A 27,873-nucleotide genomic window follows, 5' to 3' on the forward strand; every position below is an offset into this window, starting at 1 on the left:
TATATATATATATATATATAAATGTTTATATATATATATATACAAATGTTTATATGTATATATATATATATATATATATATATATATACACACACACATATATATATATATATATACAGTATATACATATATATATATATATATATATATATATATATATATATATATATATATGTGTGTGTGTATATATATATATATATATATATATATATATATATATATATATATATATATGTGTATATATACACACACACATATATATATATATATACACACACATATATATAACATTTGCTCTTTAGGATTTAGGACATGCATGTTTACAGTAGAAATCCTTATAAGATGGAAAAACAAGTTTATGTTGCCTATTTATTTATGTAACGCTACATTTGCAGTATTATACATTCACTGCTCTTTTGGGGGATTTCAGTGCATGTGTTTAGGGAAGTTTGGGTTTCCTTACTGGATGGATGGATGGATGGTGTTTACGTCACAGAATGAATTCACCTGCTTCGGGGTGTGGCCAGAGATGACTGCAGGCTCAGGTATTAACCGCAAACATACTGTTCAAGGCGACACAATGAGCAGTTGTGTTTGATTTTTGGGTTAGATTATATGCCTGTTGTTGTGTTTGATTTTTAAATAGTTTCATTTATTTATTGTCATTCGAGGAGTTTTGTTTCCAATTTTATTCGGGAGTTTTTTTTTTTGTCATCATGTGGAGATTATCTGCCGCGATCCTCCTGCTGTCGCTTCTGAAAGGTCGTAACATTATATTGGCCTCGTGCTTTCCACTAAACCTGTTTATGAATTGAAAGTCTGTCAAAATTTCGATTGAAACTAACTAAACTAGAGTATCGGCCACATGACAGTTTTTGTTTATTTGTCATAAAGATAGTCGGCCAGTAGTTTAAGGGTGAAGCTAACAAATGTTTTGTTTGCAGTTGAAAAATAGCCTATTGTTTTCATTGTATTATTAATTTGTTTTTTTGTAGATACATTTTCTGATATCTACGTTTTTAAACCGTATACTAGATGATTTTCCAGCTCATTTTAAAGAGTGACTGCGACCTGTCCACATTAAGGGTCATATTACCTCAACAGTTTCATTCCAGCTCTTGAATGTTTGGTTGGTAGTTTCACAGTAAACTATTTCCTGTGCCTTTGTGCCACCTGTTTTTCTGGTTCTTCCACTTTGAAATAAACTCCTTGTTTGAGAGAAACCCTCAAACGCATTGTTTCAGTCTGACCACACTTTTCCTCCTTGACTTTTGGCAACACCACTGTTTCTCTAAATTGTCAGCTTCATGAGAGGTTTATTACTTGTTACACAAATACACAAACTACTGTATGTAATCTTTGGTTTGCTTTCTCTCTCTCTCTCTCTCTCTCTCTCTCTCTCTCTCTCTCCCAACAGTGTCTGTGTGTATTCAGGTGATTGTTTCCGAGCAGGAGCGCAGCACAGCTCTCTTTGCCTCAGTGATCCTTCGCTGTGACTACTCCACCTCTGCTACCACCCAAGATGTTCTGGTCACCTGGAGGTTCAAATCCTTCTGCAAGGACCCCGTGCTGGAGTACTACTCCACAGGTAACACACAACTCACACACCACACACAGCATAAGTCTCAGAGAGGCTGGTACAATATTCTCACTGAGCTGGAATGCTGACAGGAAACCGGCATCATGTTTATAAAACATAGTCTCATGTCTCATCTCTCTGAATATTCATCAATGCCAGAATGAAAAACTCCCTAATAAATGGTGTATTTCTTTCAGTTATTAAGAATGAAGGTGTTGTAACTGTAGGCTCTATTCATTTTAAAGCTACAGTTGTGACGAGTGCACATTTTTACATCCATTTATGTATTTTTTTATCTATATTTCTTATTTTTCACTCTAATCTTTTTGGGCAGCCTTAATGAGTATGCCACGCTGCATTTCACTACACATCATGCTTGTGCAACAAATAAACTTTAAATAAAATCTGACAATTACAACAATACAAAATGGAAATAAAATACACAATAATAATATTTAAAAAAAACTATAACATTAAAAAGATAAGACATGTTGGAAATAAAATGATAGATGATAGAATGAGTTTTCTTTTCTTTTAAGACAAATGAAACCCTTAAATCCTTGAACTGTGATGTTAGGACTTGCTGCTGAACTAAGTTAGTCATTTTACAGGGTTGATGAAGCTGTTGACAGTAAAGTTTGGTTTATTGACAACATTTTATTATATTTCTAAGAAGACTTAAGAGTCTACAGCCATGTTAGTGAGGCTGTACTTGGGGACAGCGGTGCTTTGAACTTAATGTTTACACATCTTAGTTAGCATGTTAGCTTGCTCACATTTGCTAAACACAAAGTACAGCTGACGCTGATGGGAATGTCTTAAGTTTTGAACGTCTTTGGTCAAAAAACAAAGTGATTGACAAATTAGAAATTTGACCTGATGAAGGCGCTAGAGAAAAAGTCCATGGATCACCAAAGTTGGTAGGATTTATCCTCTGGGGACCATTAATGTCTTTAATTACTAATTCACCCGTCCAGTAGTTGTAGCGATATTTCAATCTGGACCAAAGTGATGGATCGACCAAGCATACAGGTATAAAAAGAAGGGGTAAATATGGTTGGCAACCATAGAAAAGATTGTCATTTATTGTTTAATGGAAACTTTGCTTCTGGTTTTGCAGCGTACCAATCTGCACTACAGTTAGGACAGGACCCATCGAATGACTGTCCAGACCGTCAGCGGACAATTCGCACAGTGATACAGAAGAGAGGAAGCAGCGAGCCGACGCTGGGAGCAGAATATCGTGAACGCAAGATCTCCATCCAAAATAGTCAGTCCATTCAGACACTATTGACGTCAGGCTCAACTCAGTTGTGATGAGAATTAAAAAAAAAAAACTGTGTCCGAGTCTTAAGAGCTCTATTTTAATGAACTAATGTGTTTTTGTGTTTTGAACTGTTCAAAATTAGGAATTTCGTCACTTTGGGTGATGGTGACATTTCAGTGTGTTCAGACATGTTTATAGACTAAACATTTATATAACAATTGAGAACAATAATCCACATATTAATCGCTAATAAAAATAATTGTTAGTTGCAAACCAACCAATGTGTAGCTCTGTCTCAGTACAAGGAGAGAATTTGATTGTTTTAAAAGTGGCTGACCACTGTTTAACTGGAGGTATCATGTGTGTTTGTGTGTACAGAGGCAGACCTGGTGCTCAATGAGGTGATGTGGTGGGACAACGGGGTGTACTACTGCTCTGTCGAAGCTGCTGGAGACACCTCTGGAGACTCCGACAAAGAAATCAAACTCATTGTTTACCGTAAGAAACGAAAAAAAAAAAAAAAATATATATATATATATATATGGTCAAACACACACTCACTGATTTTATTGTAGCCCCAAATAGTGATTTTCCACAACTTCTACTGTGGATTTGTTGAAACCTGAATGTGTGGGGCATTATACGTTGCCAATAGGAGCTATTACAAAATCAGACATGACATATGACATATCTATTGACAGATAGCAGAATGGCAGACAAAATAAGCGTCTCTCTTTCTCTCCTCCCTCAGACTGGTTAACAGTGTTGTTCATCGTCATCGGAGCCCTCCTCCTGATCCTCCTCTTCTGTATCTGCTGCTGCCAGTGCTGCCCGCAGAAATGCTGCTGCTATGTTCGCTGTCCATGCTGCCCGCAGCAATGCTGCTGTCCTGAAAAAGGTAGAGAGCAGAGCACCATTTAGAAAAACTCTCCTTGTTGATGGCTTTAGGATGCTCCGACATCCAAAATATGGGAGTTGGCTTCAGAAAATAATTTAAGTCACAACCTGTTGTCAGAAATATATGGAATATAATCAATGAAGCAACTTGGAAGAGAAAAAACAGAAAGTGTGAGCCTGGTTGTTTCACGCATTAAGGAAATATAGGAAAATATCAAATAAATGTAAAATGATGTTCAGGGAGAGCATTCCACAGTCTGGGAGCGGCGGAGCAGAAGGCGCGATCTCCCATGGTATTGAGCTTGGTCCTGGGGGGAAGGAGGAGGTTAGCCTTTACAGAACGGAGGTTTCTTGTGGAAGTTTGTGGGGTGAGCAGTTCTCTGAGGTAGGATGGAGCATTTCCGTGAATGCACTGATGGGTGTAAAGGGAGATTTTATAATCAATTGATGAGAGTAGAATATTCTAACCGGAGAAGGTGATGCAGGTTATGGAGGAGGACTGGACCTGATGTGGGGTGCCAACTAGAAGGGCTTCGGTTTTAGAGCTGTTTAATTGGAGGAAATTGTGCTTCATCCACGCCTCTATCTCCTCCAGGCAGGTGGTTAATGTGGATGATGGCAGAGGTGCAGAGGGTGTTGGGTTAGTTCTGATGTAGAGTTGTGTGTCAGCATAGCAATGAAACGATATTCCATGCCGGTAAATGACACGACCAAGGGGGGACATGTAAATGGTGAAAAGGGTGATTTTTGACACTCCCAAGGTGACGTGCTCAGTCCTCCCGGTGAGATATGAGGTGAACCAGTTTAGGGCCGAGTGAGAGAGTCCGATTATGGAGTGAAGATGGTTGAGGAGGATGTCATGATCAACGGTATCAAATGCTGCATTTAGAGCAAGGAGGATGAGGAGAGATGGAGATCCGGCGTCAGCTGTCATCAGCAGATCGTTGGTGACCCTAACCAGGGCAGTTTCTGTACTGTGGCCAGGGCGAAACCCAGACTGGAATTTTTCAAAGAGGTTATTGAAGTTGAGATGGTCCTGCCACGAGTGGCAACTACTTTTTCCAGCACCTTTGATAGAAATGGCAGGTTGGAGATGGGTCTGTAGTTGGCAAGGACATCTGGGTTTAAATATGTTTGTAAAATATCGAACAATTTCCAAAGAATATTATTTAAATGTCAGAAAAATATGATGCAATGTTAGGAAGGGATCTTTTCTCGGCTATGGACAGGAGAAATGATTACAGGACCAATAACTCAATGTACAAAACATATGTGCCTGTAGGTATTGTTTTGAGACGGACATGAAGAAATGTCCCTTAAAGTTAAAATGGTTTCCGTTCCCAACTACAACCCTTGTAATGTTAACTGACCATAAGACAACAACAGTAATCTCTCCACCGAGTCCTGGGTCTTCCTCGGGGTCTCCTCCCAGCTGGACGTGCCTGGAACACCTCCCTAGGGAGGCGCCCAGGTGGCATCCTTACTAGATGCCCAAACCACCTCAACTGGCTCCTTTCAACGTAAAGGAGCAGCAGCTCTACTCCGAGTCTCTCACGAATGCCTGAGCTTCTCACCCTATCTCTAAGGGAGACGCCAGCCACCCGTCTAAGAAATCCCATTTCGGCCGCTTGTACCCGTGTACTCATTCTTTCGGTCATGACCCAGCCTTCATGACAATAGGTGAGGGTAGGAACGAAGATCGACCGGTAGATTGAGAACTTTGCCTTCTGGCTCAGCTCTCTTTTCGTCACAACGGTGCGGTAAAGCGACTGCAGTACCGCCCCCGCTGCTCCGATTCTCTGGGCAATCTCTCGCTCCATCGTCCCCTCACTTGCGAACAAGACCCCTAGGTACTTGAACTCCTTCACTTGGGGTAAGTGCTCATTCCCTACCCGGAGTAGGCAATCCACCGGTTTCCTGCTGAGAGCCATGGCCTCAGATTTTGAGGCGCTGATCCTCATCCCAACCACTTCACGCTCGGCTGCGAACCGATCCAGTAACTGTTGAAGGTCACAGAGCCGATGATGCCATAAGGACCACATCATCTGCAAAGAGCAGCGGTGAGATCCTCAGGCCACCGAACTGCAACCCCTCTCCTCCACGACTACGCCTCGATATCCTATCCATGAAAATCACGAACAGGATTGGTGATGAAGCAGAGGCCAACATTCACTGGGAACGAGTCCGACTTACTGCTGACTATCCGGACACAACTCTCGCTTTGGGTCTACAGGGATTGGATGGCCCTCAGAAGTGACCCCCTCACCCCATACTCCCGCAGCACCTCCCACAGTATCACCCGGGGGACCCGGTCATACGCCTTCTCCAGATCGACAAAACACATGTAGACCGGATGGGCGTACTCCCAGGCCCCCTCCAGGATCCTTGTGAGAGTGAAGAGTTGGTCCGTTGTTCCACGACCAGGACGGAATCCGCATTGTTCCTCTTCAATCAAAGGTTCAACTACCGGCCGAACCCTCCTTTCCAGTACCTTGGAGTAGACTTTACCAGGGAGGCTGAGAAGTGTGATACAAAATCGATCATTGACCTTTGGCCTAGGGTACTCTGGTACCACGTACACTTATGAGCATCCTTATGTTCGAACATGGTGTTTGTTATGGCCATTCCATGACTAGCACAGAAGTCCAACAACAAACGACCGTTCGGGTTTAGATCAGGGAGGCCGTTCCTCCCAATCCAGACAACACAGCTCTCAGAGGTTCATAGGGACACACAAACCTCTCCACCACAATAAGGTGATGGTTCCCAGAGAGGTATAATATAATATGCAAGTCCTTCAAAACATGTCAGGCAAAAAACAGCCAGTGTACTTAGTGAAGACCGTCCTGTTATTTCTAAATATTAAAGAATGTGCTCTTCTTTCAGCTGTGATGCAGCATCGTATGATGAAGGACGCTCAGAGGGCCATGGCTCCCTGGTTAGGAGGGCAGAATGTATATGGACCAATGAGCCACGCACCCTCCCAGATGAACCCGCTGCTCTACTCGGGTACACGCACACATCATGCTACACCGCAGCTAATTCTTATTAATGCCTTTAGACTGTAGGTTGGTATTCATCCACAAATTATTTTGTAAATGTTTTTGTCTTTACAGGATCTGTTTCAGGGAAGAGCTTCCCGATGAAGCCCATGCCCCTCCCCCCTCCTCAGTCTTCAGCTTACAGCATGCCCCCTCCCAGTGTCCATGGCACCAACAACCCTGCCAACACCAACCACATGCTTGATTACATGGAGGGCCAGGTGAGGGGGATGGACATGTCGAGTCCTCTGCTGCAGGTATAAAGAACAGGTTCTCAAATCTGTTTATGTAAACAGAAAAGCTTGCTGCTCCCAATCCTGTTTATCATTGTATTTTAGTGTCTATTTGGAGGCTGATAATGCAGTGTTTCCAGTGGTATTGCTTTGAAAGGGGGTGGGGGGTCTTTCTTTGTAAGATCTATAATAGACAGCATACAAATGTTTTTGTAACTTTTTCTTTCGTTGGAAATTGAAATTTGTGAAAACTTATGAAAGATAGCAGTGGATGCTGACTTGTGGCTGTTCCTTGCTTCAGCTGCTTTACCTTTTGACTTGCAAGTGTTACAAATTGCATCTTTATGTCTTCTTCACTCATGCTGAAAAACATACACTGTGGCTGTGTGTGTGGCTGTGTGTGTGGCTGTGTGTGTGGCTGTGTGTGTGGCTGTGTGTGAGGCTGTCTTTGCGACATGTGGCTGATACAGGGCATGGTCGGTTTCAGGGTCGGTTTTTTTTTTTTTTGCTCAATCAGAACTAGTTTGAAAGACGTGTTGTCCGACGAAATTGGAAATCAACAGTGTTCACAGTGGTTCCAAACGGCAACACTTGAACTGGCCCCTTTACTCTACAACACATAACTGAGTTGGCATTAAAATACCTTGAAACAATAAAAAAATAAAAAGAGTTTCCCCTTTGAAATTGTATAGCCGAGGCAATAAGCCACCGGATCCTGACATTTGTTTCATGATCAAATTAGTTAATAGATGATGGCCTAAACAGCCACCATTAGTATACATTTATACCATTTGCTGTGTTGTTTCAGGTGAGGTGGCACAACTCCACTACGCAGAAAACTAATGAACAACAAAAGTATAAAATCTTTGAAGAAATATTTAGCTTTTTCAGTTTTTTTTTATAAAGCTGACATTATCAATAGTGTGACATTAGTCGTGTCATTTCCTGGAAAGTGTGCAGTGGAAATAATGTGCAGCATTGATTGGGTTATAACTGCCAAAAGAGTGTATACTGAACCTGCTGTGTCGAATTGGGGCATTGCTTTTGTGTCTCTGTGAATTTCACTGAAATGTACGAGCGGTGGTTTTCATTTATATTTTCTTCTGTTTCTTCTCCTTCTGCTGTCTTCCCATCAGTCCCAGCCTCCTCCACCCCAGCACATGCAACAATTCCCTCCACCCCAGCACATGCAACAATTCCCTCCTCCCCAGCACATGCAACAATTCCCTCCTCCCCAGCACATGCAACAATTCCCTCCTCCCCAGCACATGCAGAACATGCCCCTCACCATCCCATTTTCTCCGGGCCCTCCCAGCATGATCTCTGCCCTTGATGATGGCCCAACAGAGCGTCGTGTCATCACGCTTCCACCAATAAGAGAGCAGCCGGTCAGAATCGCACCCCCTGCACCCAGGACTCGGCCCCCGAGCTCCAGCGAGAGCAGTCGCAGCGGCTTCGGCCGTCGTGACGATCAGCGGATCAGCGGGCAGGCGTAACCTCTCACCCGCCCGGTCTAGAGGTATTCCCAGGAGCTACAGCGAGGAGTCACTGGACGGGCGGCCAAGAGGAGACATGAACCGCCCCCGCTCTCGCTCCAGGGATGACCTGTTTGACAGCAGGTCCAGAGGACACTACTCTCCTCCAGCATCACGTCACTCCAGAGGAGGGTCCTGGAGCTCGGATGATGAGAGCAGCAGCAGGAGAGGAGGAGGAGGAGGAGGAGGAGGAGGGAGGAGAGGAGGTGGAGGTGGAGGCTGGGTTGACAAACCTCCAATCTACAGCGAGTACGAACCTGGACAGAAACCAGGAGCACGGAAGAATGAACGCTACTCTGTAAGACACACAATGCTTTAGTTGATAGACACACAATGCACTTACGTCAAGACAACTGCACACACACTGAAAGACACAGTAATTATATTAAAAAAAGTTATGCTGATTGCGAGTGAAGTGAATCTAAAGTTAGTATGTCTCTCTCAGGGCAAGAGTTCTCGCAGTGGCACCAGCGTCGTCATCTGAAAGCTCCAGCTGTGAAACGCTCTGCGACCTCTGTCAGAGCACACCTCACTAGAACTGGGAACCTTGTTGTCTGGCAACTAGTTAACGTTTAATTACCATCATATTTATTTAACATGTGTTTCTGGGCTGGCAGAAGGATTTATAAGATGTGAGATTGAAAGATTCAGAAATATGTGATAATCCTTAATTTTATGTCAATAAGGAAACCTATTTGGTAGCCTATAAATGGTTTGCTTTTTTAGATATTGATGTAAGAAAAGTGCACAAGTCTTCTACTAAAGATTCTTTTTGGATAATATTTCCCTCTGCTGGTTCATCTGTGTGATGAAATTACAGGAGGTTTGGACTAAAAGCCTCCTGTTAGACTATTTTTATGTGGCTTTTGATGTTTCTCCTCCTAAAGCTTTATTCATTTGGCAATAATACAGTTGATTCTTATGTTTTAATTAAGCCATAAAACATTAAATGGTGAAAATATGACTCTTAGTGCCAGTAAATAGAGACAAATTACAAGTAAACAAATTACTTTTGTTTCATCTTTAAACCCAAATAAATATGAATAGATTTTTAATGCTGGAATTACTTATTAACTTAAGTTTTGTAAATAGTTATTTTCACATCTGGATGTCTTGAAGTGTATTTGTTTTACTAATGTTTGAAGGAAAATGTGTGTGGAATTAACCTCTGTTCAGATAATGTTGGTGTTTTTTTTAAAAACCTTTTGTACATAAGATGAATTAAAACTTTTACACTTGCTTATGAATAAGTGTAAACACTGCATGTAAACAAGAAATTGTCATGGTATTAATGTAGGACAGGGGTCGGGAACCTATGGCTCTTTCGATGACGCGATATGGCTCGCAGACAATTTTGAGCTGACATTTTTTAACATGATTAACAAGTAATAAATATAATTGTACTGTGTCATTTTAAAGTAAAACATTTAGCAGCGGATTTAGTTTTAGTTGTCCCCTCTCCTTTACTCCGCTCTTTCTCTGACTGCACAGCGCACACACTTACATACGTGTGTGCGTGTGTCTGTGTGTGTGTGCGTGTGTTTGTGCGTAGGGGGCGGAGCCCTGCCCTTCGCGAAACAGCAGAGGAGAAACTGCGCAAAGCAAGCAGTAGACCGGGGGTGTCAAACTCAATCACAGAGAGGGCCAACATTAAAAACTGCGACTACGTCGAGGGCCAAACACGGTCCACATTTATTGAACAGGGTACACATAAAGTGCAAAAAGATATGGAACATATTTAAGTCAACTGCAAACGGGTTGCTGAGCAGTTCAATTTTAATTTCTGAGCTGCAAAGTCGGCAAATGCGCTCATTTCATCAGCAGAATGCTGTCGGGAACACAGCGGTGGAGATGTTTGTTAGTGTTTGGAAACACGCAGTGACCAAAGTTTCCTTCTGCATCCGAGTCTCCCACAGGCAGCTCGGCATCACACATGTCCGTGATCACACGGCCCTGAAGCTGCAGGTTTAACAGTGAGATGCTTCGTTGTGTCGCACAAACAGTCCAGCTCACATCGTCCCAGAGATCTGTGGTGTGTTTCCCTTTGCTTTCCAAAAACTTTCATTCCATTCACACATTTAGATACTTCCTCAAATGTCTTTTCTCGTGGTTGTGCCATGCATTGATTTAATTACCAAAACCGGCGGGCCAGTTATGATAGACATATAATATTTTCTCGCGCGCCTGATATAATAATAATAATAATAAATTGTATTTGTAAAGCGCCTTTCAAAGCTAAAAGCAATCTCAAGACGCTAAAATGCAGGACAACAACAAAAACAACAACACCAACAACAACAGACATAAGAGGTTGACACCCGTGCAGTAAACTCTGAAACGTGCACATAAATGAGATAAATAACGTAAGCGTTTAGTTTATTTAATAAAAGAGCACCTGTTCAATGCAACACTGATACCGCTATTAGTACTGGGAGACATGTTATTCTTAAAAAAATGCACGTATAAAGTTGCATTCAAATTTATTAAATATATGGCTCTCAAGGAAATACATAAAAAAAATATTTGGCTTTTATGGCTCTCCCAGCTAAAAAGGTTCCCGACCCATGATGTAGGAAATTAAGTAATGTTAACAATGTTATACAGTGTACAGTTCTGCAAACGTACCTAGTTTTCCCCCTTTTGCATTAATCATGATTAATGCAAAACTGTCTTATGTCATAATTCACATTTGAGCAGTTGCATGTTTACTATATGCAGAACAAAGATATGTGTGTATATTTGGAGGCTCTGGGCCAAGAGTGTAGGTTTGATTATTTACCTCTTGCAATAGGCCATTGGTTTTTTATTTATTGAAAAGAAAGCAGTCTGTGCATATGGCTTGAAAAGTGCTCTATGAATGTAACACTATTATATTATTGTTCCATAATGAGGAGAAAGTAGAGTACATGTATGTGTATACCGCAGTACTTCGGTGAAAATAAGAATTAAATTGGCCATTTGGTTAATGTGCTCGTTAAAATCCATTAATAATAGTTATTAATAATTTAAAAACTCGTTAATAAAAGTTAAAATAGCACTGACTCCAGACCAGCCGTTTGTTTTGTGAAACTGCGACAGTGCAGTTCAGTCGCGCGCGGATGACGTTGCAGAGAGAGGAGGTGCGGGTTTGCCACGTCGGTCTCTGTGCAACGCATTTACACTGTTGCTCCTGAAGCCCGGGGCTAACTTTTAAAGCCGTTTATGTGTTTAACCCGGAGAGGAAGCAACCCTACAGCATCGCCGGTACCGTCGTAAGCTCGTCGCCACAGCAGTGCAGCCGGAATAGTGAAGCTGGAAGGTGGAGAAAATGCTCGGTGCTGTCTGGACTCGTCAGGCTGGAAGCCACTCAACTGACTGATGCATCCTCGTTCACTTCACCCCCCGTGTGTTGTGTGAGTAACGATGGCTTTACGGAGATTTTGTTTGACTATTTTAGCTTTAACCTGCTAGCTACAAGCTTACATCTTTATTTTAAAGTGTGTTCACAAGTTTCCGCCGTGTACAAAATGACAACGCTGCTGCCCGGTGTCATGATTCAGACAGGCAGCTTCAGTGCATGTCTTAGCAAGTCTCTGCAGAAAAAGAAAAAAAAATACTTCCTAACAAAGTGTTCTCCAAAACAAGTCAACACTTTCAGCTCAAAGCCGCTTTATTTCCAAACACCTTTCACCCCCCTCTTAACGTTATTCGCTTGGCGGTGGGAGAAGTAGTATTTAGATCCTTTACTTGTATATAAGTATCAATAGCACACTATGAAAATACTCATAAGTAAAAGTTATGCATTCAAAACTTAACTCTTACTCATACTTAAGTAAGAGTATGTTTCTGAAAAATCTACTTAAAGTATCAAAAGTAAAAGTACTCATTCTGCAGTCAAATTTGGCAGTGTTGTACTATTTTATATATGATGTTTTTGGATTAATATTACTGCTGCATTAATGTGTATGCTGCATTTTGCTGTTGTAGATGTTAAAGGTTGTGCTCATGTGAACTCCTTTTTAATATGCTGTTTGTTAGTTTAATTTACAGCAATGCATCATAGTCTATAAGATCATTATATGTTTGTAGCGTCACTGTCCTGTGAGCACCACATATCTTTTCATGAGCTCAGTCCCTGTTTTCAGCTTTGTGACGATGCATTTTCCAGCTGATCTAAGAGGGTTTTTAACTAGTTCGTTTATCTTAAGAAATGGGAGCATTTTATCAACCCACACAGGAACACTTCATCCTTCAGTTTACCAGAAGCCTTCACAATCAACACATCTGGAGATGCATGGTAATCTGTAAAGTAACTAAAGCTGTCACACACACTTTTTAAAAGGATTTGCATTGAGGAGAAAACTAGAAACGTGTTACACTTCCACAAAGTTGCAAAATACCATCCTGTAATCCCTCCAGTGTAGTTAATTTCTTTAGTTCACAGTTCCTGTTTTCACTTTTGATTTCCAACTGTAATGTTGGTCCCTTGTGGTGTGTGTGTGTGTGTGTGTGAGTGTTAACGGCTGTTTCCTGTTGAAGATTCAGCTTTAATATGGTATTATATTGGAGCTAGTAGACACTGCCCACAGAGCGTTCTGCACTATCATCTCCATTATGTTTCACATGAGCATAAAGGAAATATTGATATACTTTGAGGTTTGATGTTATCTGGCTCTGGTTTGTGTTTTGTTTTACGAGCCTATCACTGGCTGATGAAGTGGGGTGGGACTTTTTAAAACCCACCGAACAGTGATAAGATAAATGATTTAGTGTTTTAAGTTAAGTTACAACTACACTAGCTTAGATGGGACATCATCATTATTTTCATTACAGATTAATCTGACTCTTTTCTTTTTTTTCTTTCAATAAATCAATAGAAAATTGGCCCAGTGAAAAACGTCCATCATTTCACTGATTTCAAATTGACATCTTCAAGTTGCTTTTGTCCGACCAGAAGTCCAAAATCCCTGAATGTCCAGTTTCTTATCAAATGACATAAAGAATAGGAGCAAATCCTCACATGTGAGAGGCTGGAACCAGAAAACTTTGGACATTTTTGCAAAATTACAAATCATTTACTAAAATAGTTGCCAATTATTTTATTTTACAGATTAATCGATAATGAAAACAACTGTTGGTTACAGTCCTAGTTCTCTAAACTTGTATCTTTAAAACATCTCACTGACTGTGCAACATATCAACTTAAAATGAAAATATACGTACATTAATCTAGTACATTTTTATCAATGATTCAGGATTTCAGTTTTGAAAATCCCCAAATCCAATCTTATTTGATTTACAATTATATAAAATATTGTTGCATGTCATGTGATCATCACGTAAGTATTCATAATGAGCATGGAAATGTTTTGAGTCGCACTAAGAGAGCGCTTATTGCTCTTTGTTACAACAGCTGGTTTGACAAGTCGTAGCAGAAGTCTGCATTTAATTTAATTTCAGCGTCAAGAGTCAAGACTATTGTTCATGCTGGATCACTGGCATAACTCAAATGGCAATAACCCAACCTGTGCTTTTGCTGCGATGAGTTTGTAAGCACTGACACAGTTGCACTTGTAGTCTGGGAGCTGAGAGGAAGTTCAGGTATCTTCCTCAGGTAATGTTTTGTCTGACAGGGTGTGAGTTTCAGTATTTGACAGCTCTAACACTAATGTAAATTAGAGCTGCAATGACTAGTAGACTAATTGATAAGTTAAAAGAAAAATAATCGCCAACTATTTTGATAATCGGTTAATTGTTAAAGTAATTTTAATTAAAAAATGGCATGCTGTTTTCTGCCTCTTTAAATATAGAGCTTTCCTGCTTTTCTCCGTTTTATGTCATTAAACTGGATATCTTTGGGTTTTGAACTGACAACCACACATTTTAAGACATGACTTTGAGAAACTGGGATGGACATTTTTCACAATGTTTTTGACATTTTACAGACAACCGATTAATTGAGAAAATAATCAGCAGTTTAATAGGTAATAAAAATTATTATTTGCAGCCCTAATGTAAAGGCCTCAAAAGATATATGTTGGCTATTGAATGAATACTCCTTGTGAGTCTTTTCATGTAGACATACACTTAACAATTTGTCGCTGCCTCTGCAGTGCAAACACCTCCAGGAGATTGTTTCCCCAACACGAGTTTAAGCAAGTCAAGTCAATGTCAAGCAGGCAGACTGCATATAAACAGTTCTGATACTCTAGGTAGTTGCAGGCTGTCAGCTGTTTGCTCAAGCACTGGTTTGACAGTAGCCGATAGTGTTGCCACCAGGAAGGCTTTGGGATGGTTCTCTGATCTGGTGTAGGTGGTGATAAGTGGAGCTGCTGCTATGACGGGAAACCTCCGTATAGCGGGATAGCTAAGTACTCAGTCAGTTCTCTCATTTTTTTGTTTCTTAAGTACACTTTGCTCAAACTAATGCAGTCCAATAGACTGACTTGTGAAAGCAGGTAAAGCACAGGTGGAGTTAATAGTGTTAACGATGGCTGCATTCCATTTAGGTGAGTTAGTTCAAACGCTCTGGTATTGTGGATGATTGCTCACACATATGGCTAACTGGGACACTAAATGGAATGGAGCCGGTAATGTCATTATTTACACCTGTGAATTTTGCACAATGCAACCACACCATAAAGTTGACACTTCACTAAAAGCATTAAACAAAAACTTGTTGTTTTGAATTTTATTTACCCAAATGCATTCAGTTTACTGCCTTTAATGGCTAAGAAAACCATTAAAAGTATTAGAATTTATAACTGTCTTAAAATATTGACTACGTTCTCTAAAATCACAAATTAATCCATTTTTATGAAGTAAAACACTAAAATTCATTAAAGACGCAACATCTTGGTAGTCCTATTTTTACATTGAGTCCCATATAATGGCAACGTCGCCCATTCAATTCCAGCTGGTGAATTGTTGTTGCACCATTGTTGTTATACCCCCCTCTCCCCCCCCCACCCCATTTCCTGCCTGCCTCTTAACTGACAATTGTCCAATAAAAGCAAAAATGCCAAATAATAATCTTTAAATGTTAAAGTGCAGCCTGCACAACAAATGCCATGCATTTAAGGTTCAAGGTTAATTCATTGTCAATATGCTTGTGCGCGCTAAACTGATCATAAAACAAGATGCGTCAGGATATGACTCGCTCACTACTTCTGCTATATAATTTCCTGGGGGAAACCCTGGCAGGTTTGTGTGGGTTGTACAGCTGACATAGTTTGTCATTTCTTTCACGTGAAGTAGGTTCGATAAAGGCTGATCAAAGCAGTGCCAAACAAACACATTTTACCCCTTTAAATTTCCGTAACTGAATAAACAAATGGTTTTGTTTGTTTGTTGCAGTTGTGTTGTTGGCTTTTTCCATGACAATACCGTTTTAAACTGTTTTTATTAAACCATGGTAAAGGTCTGTTTGGCTTCTTCTTTTATCAACATCAGTGACGGCAGACTATCATTAGTATTTCAGGCAGTTCATAACAAATAGCCCAGTATGTTAAGTTTGTTTTAAAGACACTTAAGGGAGAGAGTAGAAAGATAATATCAGTTAAGGAAAAACCAGCTCATTGAAAAACTGGAGCATCTGCGCATGCTCTAATATTCCTTCCTCTAATTAACTTCAGTACTGTTTACTCTACATGTGAAGTCAATGCCTTGGGATGGATCGATACTCCAATTATATTTAATTTGACTCACGGGTGCTGTTCTGTAAATGTTGATTAGGCCTCAGGTTTGTTGGTTTTTAGTCACTGCAAGACTTCACTGTTTTATATTCTGTTTACATTTCTTGTTTTGACTCAGTCTTGTCTTTCGGCTTTCCTCCGCAGTGGCCTGGCTGTACATGGTGGCTCATTGAGAAGGGGAGGAGTGCCAGCGGCTGTTGGTTGGTGGGCGGTGTCCGTGGTTGCCAAGGTAACTGGCGACCATGCCAGGAGGTCGCAGGGGTCCCAGCAGACAGCAGCTAAGTCGCTCTGCTCTGCCGTCCCTGCAGACTCTGGTTGGAGGCAACATTGGTAATGGTACAGGCATCAGGAACAGGTGAGCAAACACAATATATTTATCACCCATTGTACTGAATTCAAATGTTTTTATTTCATAACCAAAATTTCTCCTAACAATCTGTGGTCAAAACCCCCATGTTCAGCTTGCTATTAGGAAATGTTGTCTGTTTATATTAGTCTTAACTTGTTTGTCTTGTTTGGTCATTCTCTCTAGAGCTGAACAATTAGTCGATAAATTGAACAAAATAAAATATAATCGGCAATCTTTGATCATCGATTAAACATTGTCTGGTTCCAGCTTCTCATGTGAAGATTTGCTGTTTTCTTTGTTTTATAAGATTTTAAACAGAATATCTTTGAATTTTTGGACTGTTGGATGCTCAAACACGACATTTGAAGATGTCACATTGGTCTGTGATGGACCTTTTTCACAGACATTTAACATTTAAAAAAAAAAAGAAACTGCCATCACAAGTTCCTAAAGCCCAAGATGATATCTTCACGTTGCTCGTCTAACACTACGTTATACAACACAAAGATATTCAATATTCTATCACGTGAAACAAAGAAAATCCATAAGCTCTCACAGTTGAGAAGCTGGAGCTAGCTAATGTTTTGAATTTGTTTCAAGTAATTCAAGAATGACATAAACAAGTAATTGTTCTTCAAAATAGTTTTAGATTGATTTTTAAAAAGATTAATTATTAGCTCTAATCCTCTTAAAACAGACAGGATGCCTTAATAGAGATATTTCACTTTGTTACTGGTGGAGATTATTGCTGAGCCTAGTATCTACTTCTTGAGCTTTTACAGTCGAGGTCTGAGAAGCAGGTAAGTGCAGCAGGTGTGATGTGACAAAAACATTGCTCTGCACCACATATATATATATATATATATATATATATGTGTGTCTATGACTGTTTGTATTTATGTTTGTGTGTGTTTTCTTTCAGAAGCAGTAACCTGGTGGGTCTGTCTGCGCCCCCTATCTCGGCCCTTATTATTCCCGAGCCGGTCCGTCACTCAAGGATCCCCGAGCTGCCGTTGGACAGCAGCCTGCTGTTTGAGTTTCTGCTCTTTCTGTATTTGCTGGTGGCTTTGTTTGTCCAGTACATAAACATCTACAGGACGGTGTGGTGGTACCCGTACAGCCACCCTGCTGCCTCTACCTCACTTGTAAGAACACAAACTTGCACAGACCAGTTTAATTATTGTAAACATTATGTGCTGTAGTTGAGACATAAACTCCAGGGAACCGTATCTTCTTGAAGCGGGAAACGCAACATTTGTGTGTGATGGTTATGTTTTAAGTGAAACACTTAAAATGGACACATTCGTTCAGCCACTGCATACTCCAACGTTGATTTGTGGTTCAGCTCATAACAGATTTGTGTTGTGCAGGTTCAGATGTAATTTAATATGTACGATCCATGGAAAAATAATGATCGCTTCTTTCTCCTCTCTATTTGAACAGAACTTTCATCTAATGGACTACCACCTGGCTATCTTCATCACAGTAATGTTGGCCAGGAGGCTTGTTTGGACTATCGTTTCAGAGGTAAACACACAGAGCTTTTATATACAATCGCGACACATTTTATTCCACTTAACCCCTGTGGGAATCAAATCCCACTGATGTGTTTCTGGTAACTTGAGTGATTCTGTTTCGTCCAGGTGTCTCAGAGCAGCGGCGGATCGCTGCTCCACTATGGGGCTCTGATCGCAGCTCGGCTCAGCCTGCTGACAATGTGCGGCTGGGTGCTCTGCTGGACGCTGGTCAACCTCTGCAAGAACCATTCTGTGCTCAACCTCCTCTTCCTGGGATACCCGTGAGTCTTTTGATACCTTTGACCCCACCCCATCCTCTAAAGGCCAGGATATACATGCACAAATTGTCATCTGACCACATCTCAAAGCAAAAGTATTAATACCTGTTCTGAATGGCCACTCTTGAAGGTGGTGCAAAGGGGCCTGTCATCATAGAGAACGGCAAGACGCAATGCATCTCGCAAACGGGGGAAACAGTGCTCACTTTCTCACTTTCTCTCCTCAGAGTCATTCATTGTGTTGCACTCGGTGTGGTCCTTCAAAAACTGAAGTAGTTGTGTGTAGAATGAAAAAATAGCTTCAGAGAGAATTTCAAACACTTTGTGAGAGACATTGTGGGATTCAGACTCTGATTCCACTCCACATGTGAGGTGGAGCCAAAGTAGTGGTTGGTTGAAATCCTATTTGCCTCCATATGTGTCCAATTTTCGTGATGCACAGGAACCACAATACCCCAGCTGTAATATTAACACCTGACTCCGGTTTGAATTAAAGCCAAAGCTGGAGTCAGCAAAACATGATTAGTTAAGTTGTGTGTTATCAGTTTCTATGGTTACTGTGGCATCCGACTCCAAAGGAAAAACCTTAATTTATCAGCGTGAAACTCCCAAATAAGATTCTTCAGGTCACCATACAACAGATGTTCAAAACAAATGATTCACATACTGTAGCTATTAATCAGGTAATGCGTAGTGAGCATGTTGCTGTCTTGTTCTTTTTTATGTGTGCACTAATGGAAATGGAAGTTATGGACCCACCCTCCCTTAATGTGTCTCATTTTAAATATGCATGATGTTTTCAAATCATACAACTTCCTTTTCATCCTGCCGTCATTTCAACAAAAACTCGCTGCTCTGTTCTTTTGTCCTCGATGGCTCCCCGCCCTCCTTCCATGCCAGATTTGGTGTGTACGTCCCCCTTTGCTGTTTCCATCAGGAGGGAGGGAAAAGCCAAACGGTACCGGCTGACTGCGACTACCCCGCCGACCACCAGCAGACCGAGCTTACAGAGACTCCGTTCTTTCGACCACGTGACTTCCTCTTCCTGTTGCGAGAGAACATCAAAGAGCAGTTTTCCAGCCCCCCACACATGCCTACGCACACCTGCCCACCACACACACACTCACACACGCCCGAGGTAATTCGAGCAGAGGTGGAGGAGCTGAAGAGCGACTTCAACCGGAGAATCAAGGAAGTGCTGTTCAACTCTCTGTTCAGTGCTTACTACGTCGCCTTCCTGCCTCTCTGCTTCGTTAAGGTCGGTATCTGTCATTTCAATTGCTTTTTAATTTTATTGAGAATTTTAGCGTTAAACTGGAGAGGATGTCTGTTTCCCCTCCCCGTCACATCATTTGCCTTCATGCTGCCTGGTTTCTTGTCTGTAAAATGGTACATTTCCTCAACCTTTTCACGCCAACAGAGCACCCAGTACTATGACATGCGCTGGTCATGTGAGCATCTGATCATGGTGTGGATCAATGCGTTTGTGATGCTGATGAGCCAGCTCCTGCCCCCCAGCTACTGCGACCTGCTTCATCGCTCGGCGGCTCATCTGGGCCGCTGGCAGAAACTGGAGCACGGCTCGTACAGCAACGCACCTCAGCATGTGTGAGTGTGCACACATTAGTACACAGACAGGTTTAAAAACGACAGTAAATAATATGTGTATAACTGTCGATATGTTTTGCAGGTGGTCAGAAAATACCATTTGGCCTCAGGGGGTGTTGGTACGACACAGTCGATCTCTTTATAAGGCAGTCGGACCCTATAATGTTGCTCTGCCCGCTGATGTTTCCCATGCAAGGTTTTATGTGAGTATTTGTACTTTATAGTGACAATGGATGTAACCTTTTTAAATTATTAACTTGAGATGAGGGTGGACAGAATAATCAGGACACCTTTACAATATGATTCAAAATTACTACAAACTACACAGCTCTAGCATTGGTTTCCTGCAACCTCTGAAAATGTAAAATCCACCACCTCACTTGAAATAAAGTCCACCATTGTCAGCAGAAATTATACTTTTATCACACGGCCACATATTTAATGAGTTAAGCTGATTTTATACTTCTGCTTAAGGGCTTCTGCTGTGCCTAAGGCAGCTGCATTTATGTATAGGCTATGCTATTGCTGACATGCAATGACATGTTTACTTTTCTAGTTGGTCATCAGAGCAGCGTGTTGAAGAAGAAAGAAGAAGAAATCATTTCTGTTTTTTACAAGTTGTGAAAAGTAAATGCATTTGGCAAAATCCTCATATTTAGGTTGAGTTGTGTGAAGAAAAACTAAACGCACAAACTGAGGAGAGCAGGCAGCACTGAAGATAGTTTTACCCAATTCAGTCTCCGTCAAGTAAAAGTATTGACCTCCATTACGTTCATCCGCTCAGACGGGAAACTCTGGTGCATAAAATAAAGTTTTCTCACCGGGGGCTTTCAGCTGCATCTCATGGTCTTCATTAACAGATGGAGTTAGTTCAATTGTCCAAGAGATGATGTACAGTATTTATTTTTTTCTCGTTTTCTTTTTAAATTTAGATGAAGACCAACTGAGCTTGTAATTTATCAGTTGTCAGTTGGTCTGTGTTCATTTCATCAATGACTGACTTCTTATGAAGCTCTGCCTCTCGGTTTGCTCCTTCAAAACACTGTATTTGAATCCACCATGTTTCACACAGACAGACAGGTTAGGCTGTATGTATCGCCCTGTATTGTATTATAAGTGTTAATTTTATTAAGTCCACCCCCTGCATATTAAATGTTTTTATGTTTGATCTTTCTCTACGCTCATTTCATTTCTAATCTTCACTTCCTGTCTGTTGGTCTTCCAGTTCCTGTTCCACAAGCCATTGCGGATCCTGAACCTGCTGATCTGGATCGAGTCCAGCGTGGTTTTGTACCAGTTATACTCGTTGCTGCGCTCTGAGCGCTGGAACCACACTTTGTCTCTGGGCCTTATTCTCTTCTGCAACTACTATGTCCTTTTTAAACTGCTCCGAGACCGCATCGTGCTGGGCAAAGCCTACTCATACCCTCAGTCCTCCAACAGTTTGGTGCTCAAGTCGCAGTAAAGGCTCTGCACAGTGAGACCTCACCTATGAGGAGAAGAGACAGGTGGAGGTCTGGTAAAGTGGAGGACCGGAAGGTTGATTAGCGCTCACACTTGGAGGTTAAGGGACAGACTGAACTCATAACCGTGTTTTGATACGGTTCTATTTGTAATGCAATGTTTATATATACCTATTTAAAAGAATATTTTTATTTTGTATACTATTTCGAGTTACGCCGGGCATTACCACGCTGACGACATTAGCATGTTGTGTTATGTTGTTGCTAGGCGTCAGGGAAGTCAGGGAATGCCAGGAGGTGACGTTCACCAAAGATATTTTAAGTGCAGGTGGCCAATCACAAAGCGGACTTGGCTTCCAACAGTCAATTAAACCTGACCAGCGAATCAGAGCAGTGGAAGAAGATGTGCCTGAGATCCTGAAACCTGATTGGGCGGTTTTGCTCTTCAAGCTTAAATCTCGAACCAAGTGAAAACTGATGCCGCTCTTTGGGGAAGTGTTAGCGGGACGCACCGTTACTGCTCTCAACCGCAGCATGTTTTCACTGGTGTTTTTAAAGCAAAAGTTTGACATTTTGGGAAATATACTTATTTGCTTTCTAGTGGAGAGTTAAATCGGAAGATGGATAGCACTCGTATCTGTCCATCAAGTGTGAGGCAACAGCACGCAGAGGGGTCGCTTAACGTTAGCACAAAGACTGGAAGTGAGGAAACGGCTTGCCTAGTTCTGCCCAACGCTAACAGAATCTGCGGAAAACTCTAAAAATCAACACGTTATGTCTCCTTTGTTTAATTAGAACAAATATTTAAGTATAACAACGTTTTACGTGGGGTTACGTGCCGGACTATTTCTTCGCTGTAAGCAGTTGCTTGGCAACCACATAGACTCCGGTTGGTTACTTAGAAAAGCAAGTTGTATTCAATTAAACAAAGGAGATATAATGTGTTTGTTTGGAACCAGACTAGCTGTTTCCCTGGTTTAGTCTTTGTGCTAAGCTAACCAGCTGCATGCAGTGGTTTCATGTTTAATGGGAAATATGAGAGTTGTATTTTCCCTTCAAACTGTTGCTTTACGCAGATTCTCAGCGTAGATTTTCACCACAAAGTAGAATAAAATGTTTCTTCAAACTTGAGTCTGTAGGATAAACACCGTAGGTACTCTCATCCACTGCCTCTGCAGAGAATGCTGTATTCTTCCTCATTCACTTTTTGTTACCGTGTTTTTACTATCAGTATCTGCTTCTTTCACATCATTGGCTTTCTGGACGGCAGTTACAGCACCAGTCTTTACAAACGTACGAGTGTCGACAAGTGAGGGGGACTGAGATACTATTGGCATCTTTAAACTCAAAGCACACCCAAACATGTAAAAAACAGAAACGGCTATGGTCAAACTATCTTGTCACACAGCCCTGCCTGTCCTGGTGGTTGTTACTTAAATGTGTAAAGTGTGAAGGGCTGCTGCTGTAGCTAGGTGATGATTAAAGTCAACTTGCTGATGTCTGACTCCACTTTTGACATGCTGAAATGTTCTCAATGACTCATTTGTGTTCCTAAAGGTGATCCAGTCAATGTTTTATTTTGGTGCCTGAATGCTTTAACCATAATGGTATCGAGGCCCATATTACATCAGGTCCTTGTCTTTGTAGATAGGATGTAGATACCGCAACAAATCTGGCTAATGATAAAGATTTCCGTTGGTACGTCCCAGGACCTAACCCTTCTACCACTGCAAATATATCATATTGTCATCATGCTTTTATGTGGATTTGACAGCAGAGGGTGTTTTTAATAGTGACATTTCCATGGGTGATGAATACAAAATCAAAGGCTGGAGGGTAAAGACTGTATGTGTCGCCTCATTACCAGTTTATGTATTCTCCGTTACCAGTATGGTGTTACAAACAGGTTGCCTTTCATGTTGTTGCCTTTCTGTGAAGTCACACCTGAAGAACATCCTCTCACTCTCAAGTATGTTCCTCTTTAAAAGCCTCCTCTCCTTCACCGGCTCTAACCTGGAGAATAACTGTTAAAGATTAGCATCAAGCCCTGATGAACTGTTCAGTATTCAGATAGAAATCAACCAAAAGGTATTCAAGTCTAAACTGAAAAGCTGGAGATCAATATTTCCTGTGCTGATGGAATTTCACATTAACCGCTTCAGTCAATTTTCAGGTTGAGTGTAAATGAGGAGGAAACTACTTTTGAGATGAACCAGTGTGCGCGTCTGGATCACTGGTGCTGCTCTGTGCCTCCAAAAGAAATGTGAGGAATGTTTTCATTATACACAAATGCCATACATGTGCCCATTATTCTGCTTAGTCTGCAAACTTAGTCCTTAAATCCGCTCCTTGGTGCTTCTGTTTTATTTGCAGTCATATTCCACTTGAATGTAGCAAAAGCTTCAACTGATTGTTGCTGTTGTCTTGAATTGCCGTGTTTTTAAGTTGGTAGCACCAGTCCCCCCCGATTGACCATCACAGAAATTTCAGTTTTTTGAATGGGTGTACCTTTGTCACCTTTTATTCGCTCTTATCGCAATAACACAGAAAGAAAACATTTTTAAGTTTGCTTTAAATCCTGCTTCAATGTCGGTTTTTACTTGAATGTTAAGTCTTTTGCTCAAGTGAAAACACATCCTGTCTGCTTTCTTTGTTTTGGTGAAACCCGTAAGGTCAGAGCTGAAGAAGAGGAATGAGATTTGGAAAGATTTTAGGTTTTTATCACATCTTGACCACATTTCCCCAAAGTGTATTTGATCTTCCTCTTGACCAAAATGAAATTTGAAGACGGGTTTTAAGTAAAACTGATGCTGATGATCTGTTCTCGGTTACTTATAAAACATGTCAAATTGAGTCGCAGAGTTTGTTTTCCATGTGCCATATCCCAGGATGCAGTTTCAATCTCTTGGTTGAAACTGTTGAATGTGTCGCTGCTGGAGAAGTCATTGGAGCTGGTCCTCGTGTTTCGGCTTTTTACACTGTTCAGTTTCCCCACAGCATTTCTGAAAATGCCCTTTGACATCCAAAATTAAACAAATTGTGTTTAAACAAATCTTGTGTTGTGTGAGGGATATGTTGTGCGAGCAGACGGATAAGAAATATGTGACACAATTGCTTATTTCAAAGCATATATTTCATTGAATTTGCCACAGTTCAGTTTCTGAGACACAAATAATGTTTCACAAATGTTAAACGAGCAAAACTAAAAAGTGCTTATGTAGGCCTTTGCATGATGTTGGACATCTACAATGTTTTATCTTTGCCACCAGAGGGAGCTAATCATTTAGGTACAACACTGAACAAACTAAAACTGCAGTCATTTAATATCATTCTATGTTACAAGTTGAATATCCTTCCAAAACACTGTTAATGTAGCTGACAGAGCACTCTATTGAGATAACTAGTGTGTCCACTGAGAGGAGATGCATGATCGTTAGGAGAGAAACTGTTGGCACCTTTGGTTGCTGACTTGTACATTCATTCACAAAAATCTTAATGTTCAGTAGAAAAACTTCTTCAAGAGTTTTAACAGTGCAATCTTTAGTATAAGCACAATAAAAAGGCTAGAATACAAAGTGAAACACTTTTCCTAGTCCTGCTTCTTGTAATCTGATGACCAGTTGTTTCATATCAGTCCATGTTCCAGATCTGAGTGTCTTCCAGATAACTTTGTTATCCAGATAAATGTTCCAGGAAAATTATAAATCTCCTTTTGTTGTGCAAAACCACATGACCTACATTTCTCCCCAGTTAACACAAATGTAATAAACTTTTTCAGATTTTAGAAATGTGAGTTAAGATGCCAATCTAAGCATATATGAAATGAACACGCCCTGTTTAGAAAGTTTAGTGTCATTACTGGATGTCTGTCAGGTCTGTATTTACATCACTGATATTGCCGAGTGGGGGCAACAAACTAAATGTTGCTGTTTATATTGATGTTACTTCAGTGCTACAAGTGTTGGGGTGAATAGTGAGGATTTGCTGCAGCCCCCAATATTCCAGTACGATGTATAAGGATGTAGTGGGCCTATGGTTTCGTTGCTACACCCCTCACCCTTCTCGGCAGTCCACAAAGTTTCCTTTTATCCAGTAGCAGATCTGAGCATATTTGAGAGGTGTGATTCTCACCGCTACATTAAATTCATGAGACGCCCCTTGTCGCTCCACCCACTGATGCCCAGAAAACACACCTATCACCTTCCGCTCCCAGCGCCGGTGCCGCCCATCCCACATCCGGGCGTAGACTCCTGACCCGCTAGCACCGGGCTGAGCATCACAGTGCTGATAAAGCAGGTCTGACGTCTCCTCGCCGGCCCGACAGAACCGATACACCAGCTTGCCTGGACGGTCATTATCAAATCCTGAGAAGTGGACTCGTCGACCGGGCAGCCTCTGAGCGGGCGGGCTGACTCCTAACTTCATGTGGCGGCGTTTGTGTGGTTTCTTGAGTTCAAGCAAAGCGTAGTCATAGTCCATCCCAATGTCATTGGCATTCCCTTTAATCCATCCTTTGGGCACATGGGTGCGCCTGGCTCTGATCCACTGGAATTTCATTTTTTCGTTAGTTGGCGGGGTGTAAAGAGCACGGCCACCTTCAACGTGGTTGGTGAAGTTGGAAGCAAGGTAAGAGGAAGCCTCTGTGTCTCGTTGCTTGGTTTTTAGAAACCCAACCCGGAGCTTCTGGGCTCCTTTCACGTAATTTTTACCATCATGAACACAATGAGCAGCTGTGAGAACATGACGGTCCCCCACCAATGTACCAGTACACCCAGTGGACAGCTTGACAGCCACTGAAAATGGATATTTCAACAGGAAGTCCTGCCCAGCAATGCTAAAACGGCCATCGTGGCCGAATATCTGTCGCTTCCTCCTGACATGTGACCGCTCAGCCTTCCCAGACGACCCTGAAGAGTAGGCCGGACTGGTGTTTGGGTCGTAGCCATAGATCCCAACGGCAGTCTCAGTAAGTTGACCATCAGAGGTGAGTGTCTCATAGGCCAGAAGACGTCGCAGGTCCCAGTAGCTCGGGCGAGGGGCCCTCATGTGGCATTCTGGGTCACAGGGGGAGCTGACATTCAAGCGGGCCTGAGACAGGAAGTGAGGGGCTGATCGAGACTCCGTCTGCTGAGCAAGGATGACAGGGACACGCTGGAGAACCCACTGGGGGCGGGAAGAGGAGGAAAAAACAGGGAGAAGGAAGAGGAGAAATAGAAGAGGGGTAAACCTGTGGATGGACAGGAGGACAGATCAGGTGAACTTACTAAAAAAAACAATTCACTGTGGGACTCAAACATTTCTGCATGACTCAAGTTGTTCTATTAAATGTGACTAGATGTCCGAGACCCTCCGTACTGTCTGCATGAAAAACATTCTCATTCCTAAAACCAACATCATGGATCTATAATTACAACCATGGGAGTTGAGGAGGAGCATTCCAACTTGAGCATTTAAAAAAAAAAATCTGAGCTGGAATTTGGCTGTAAACTTCCACTGTTTTTAATGCTGCAAAAATGACATACAGGGCAAAGATCAGGCCACTAGGCTCTGATGGAAAATTCCTAAAGTGGTCTGGGGATTGGCATTAAGCCCTTCAAGAGTGGCCGAATAACATTTTGTTGCACTGAATATAGAATACGTTTTGTGGGTAGAGGGTGATACAAGACGGTTTTGTGACATGAGACTACAATGTATCCTACATGAATCCTTATAAAGTCTCATGGTAATATAATATATTGCATGGCAATCATTTCTGAAAGTATTCATCTTTTTAATTTACCACTGCATCACTAAAATATTAACAGTGCAGTTAACATTTATTTCTTAATTTAGAAGTGTTTCCCTGCTTACAGACTGCTTTAACTTCTTTAAACGTCTCGTTACGCACAGACAAAGCGGACATAGAGGTGCCTTACCGGGGGAGCGCAGCCCGGGAGCGCATGGTTTAACTTCTGCAGGTGAGCCGGTGGTTGAACACGGAGGGGAAACCCCCCTAAAACCAGAACAGGCAGAGCCCGCGAAGGGAGTTTAACTGGTGAACGCTCCTACTGCAAATAAAAGAGTCTTCTTAGCGCTTCTCTCAGGAACTGATGACTTTATTTAATCCGAGACAGTTTAGAGTCCGAAGGTTGATCAAGAGTTGGATCATTGTTCGCTGCAGGAGGCGGTCTGCTGACTGTCTGCACTCACACTGTCACATCTGCCGACGAAGATGACAGAGTGAGTATATCCGACCCCGCCACGGTCACGTGACGCATCATATCAATGCTGCTGGTTACCAATGTACTGCCTTTCATCCCCTTTCTCTTCAATTCAAAATAAAGTAAAATTAATATGTAATCCAGTCTCTTTTTTTAATTAGATTTAACGATTTTATTTGTGAAAGTTTTGAACTTGACACTTTTCAATACTATTTGGGTATTACACGTCATAC

The 27,873-nt window shown here is 41.5% G+C and overlaps 3 protein-coding genes across 4 annotated transcripts; 2 read left to right on the plus strand and 1 right to left on the minus strand.

The window, feature by feature from the left end:
* Positions 1 to 559: 559 nt before the first annotated feature.
* Positions 560 to 9,848, plus strand: LOC115004352 (immunoglobulin-like domain-containing receptor 1). The gene is given in 10 exon segments (XM_029426087.1): positions 560 to 762; positions 1,418 to 1,588; positions 2,700 to 2,849; positions 3,225 to 3,344; positions 3,598 to 3,744; positions 6,630 to 6,752; positions 6,860 to 7,041; positions 8,154 to 8,492; positions 8,494 to 8,850; positions 8,998 to 9,848. Coding segments are annotated over 10 exon segments (1,674 nt in total). The 5' UTR covers positions 560 to 716; the 3' UTR covers positions 9,037 to 9,848.
* A 1,759-nt stretch (positions 9,849 to 11,607) lies between these two features.
* On the plus strand, positions 11,608 to 24,492 carry tmem39a (transmembrane protein 39A). Of its 2 annotated transcripts, none has more exons than XM_029457847.1 (9): positions 11,608 to 11,944; positions 16,370 to 16,580; positions 17,497 to 17,719; positions 18,018 to 18,101; positions 18,218 to 18,372; positions 19,270 to 19,627; positions 19,790 to 19,977; positions 20,060 to 20,180; positions 21,203 to 24,492. In XM_029457847.1, the coding sequence occupies exons 2-9, from the start codon at positions 16,468 to 16,470 to the stop codon at positions 21,440 to 21,442; spliced, it is 1,482 nt and encodes a 493-aa protein (XP_029313707.1). In that variant the 5' UTR covers positions 11,608 to 11,944; positions 16,370 to 16,467; the 3' UTR covers positions 21,443 to 24,492. The 2 variants fall into 2 exon arrangements, with proteins under 2 accessions (XP_029313707.1, XP_029313716.1); XM_029457856.1 differs by having other exon boundaries at positions 17,500 to 17,719.
* A 63-nt stretch (positions 24,493 to 24,555) lies between these two features.
* Positions 24,556 to 27,646, minus strand: LOC115025533 (serine protease 23-like). Its single transcript, XM_029457866.1, has 2 exons — positions 27,356 to 27,646; positions 24,556 to 26,667 (listed from the first exon to the last, which is right to left on the minus strand). The coding sequence occupies exons 1-2, from the start codon at positions 27,379 to 27,381 to the stop codon at positions 25,494 to 25,496; spliced, it is 1,200 nt and encodes a 399-aa protein (XP_029313726.1). The 5' UTR covers positions 27,382 to 27,646; the 3' UTR covers positions 24,556 to 25,493.
* Between the last annotated feature and the right edge of the window lie 227 nt (positions 27,647 to 27,873).

This window comes from Cottoperca gobio, chromosome 3, assembly GCF_900634415.1.
Source record: "Cottoperca gobio chromosome 3, fCotGob3.1, whole genome shotgun sequence".
NCBI classification, from domain to species: Eukaryota; Metazoa; Chordata; class Actinopteri; order Perciformes; family Bovichtidae; genus Cottoperca; species Cottoperca gobio.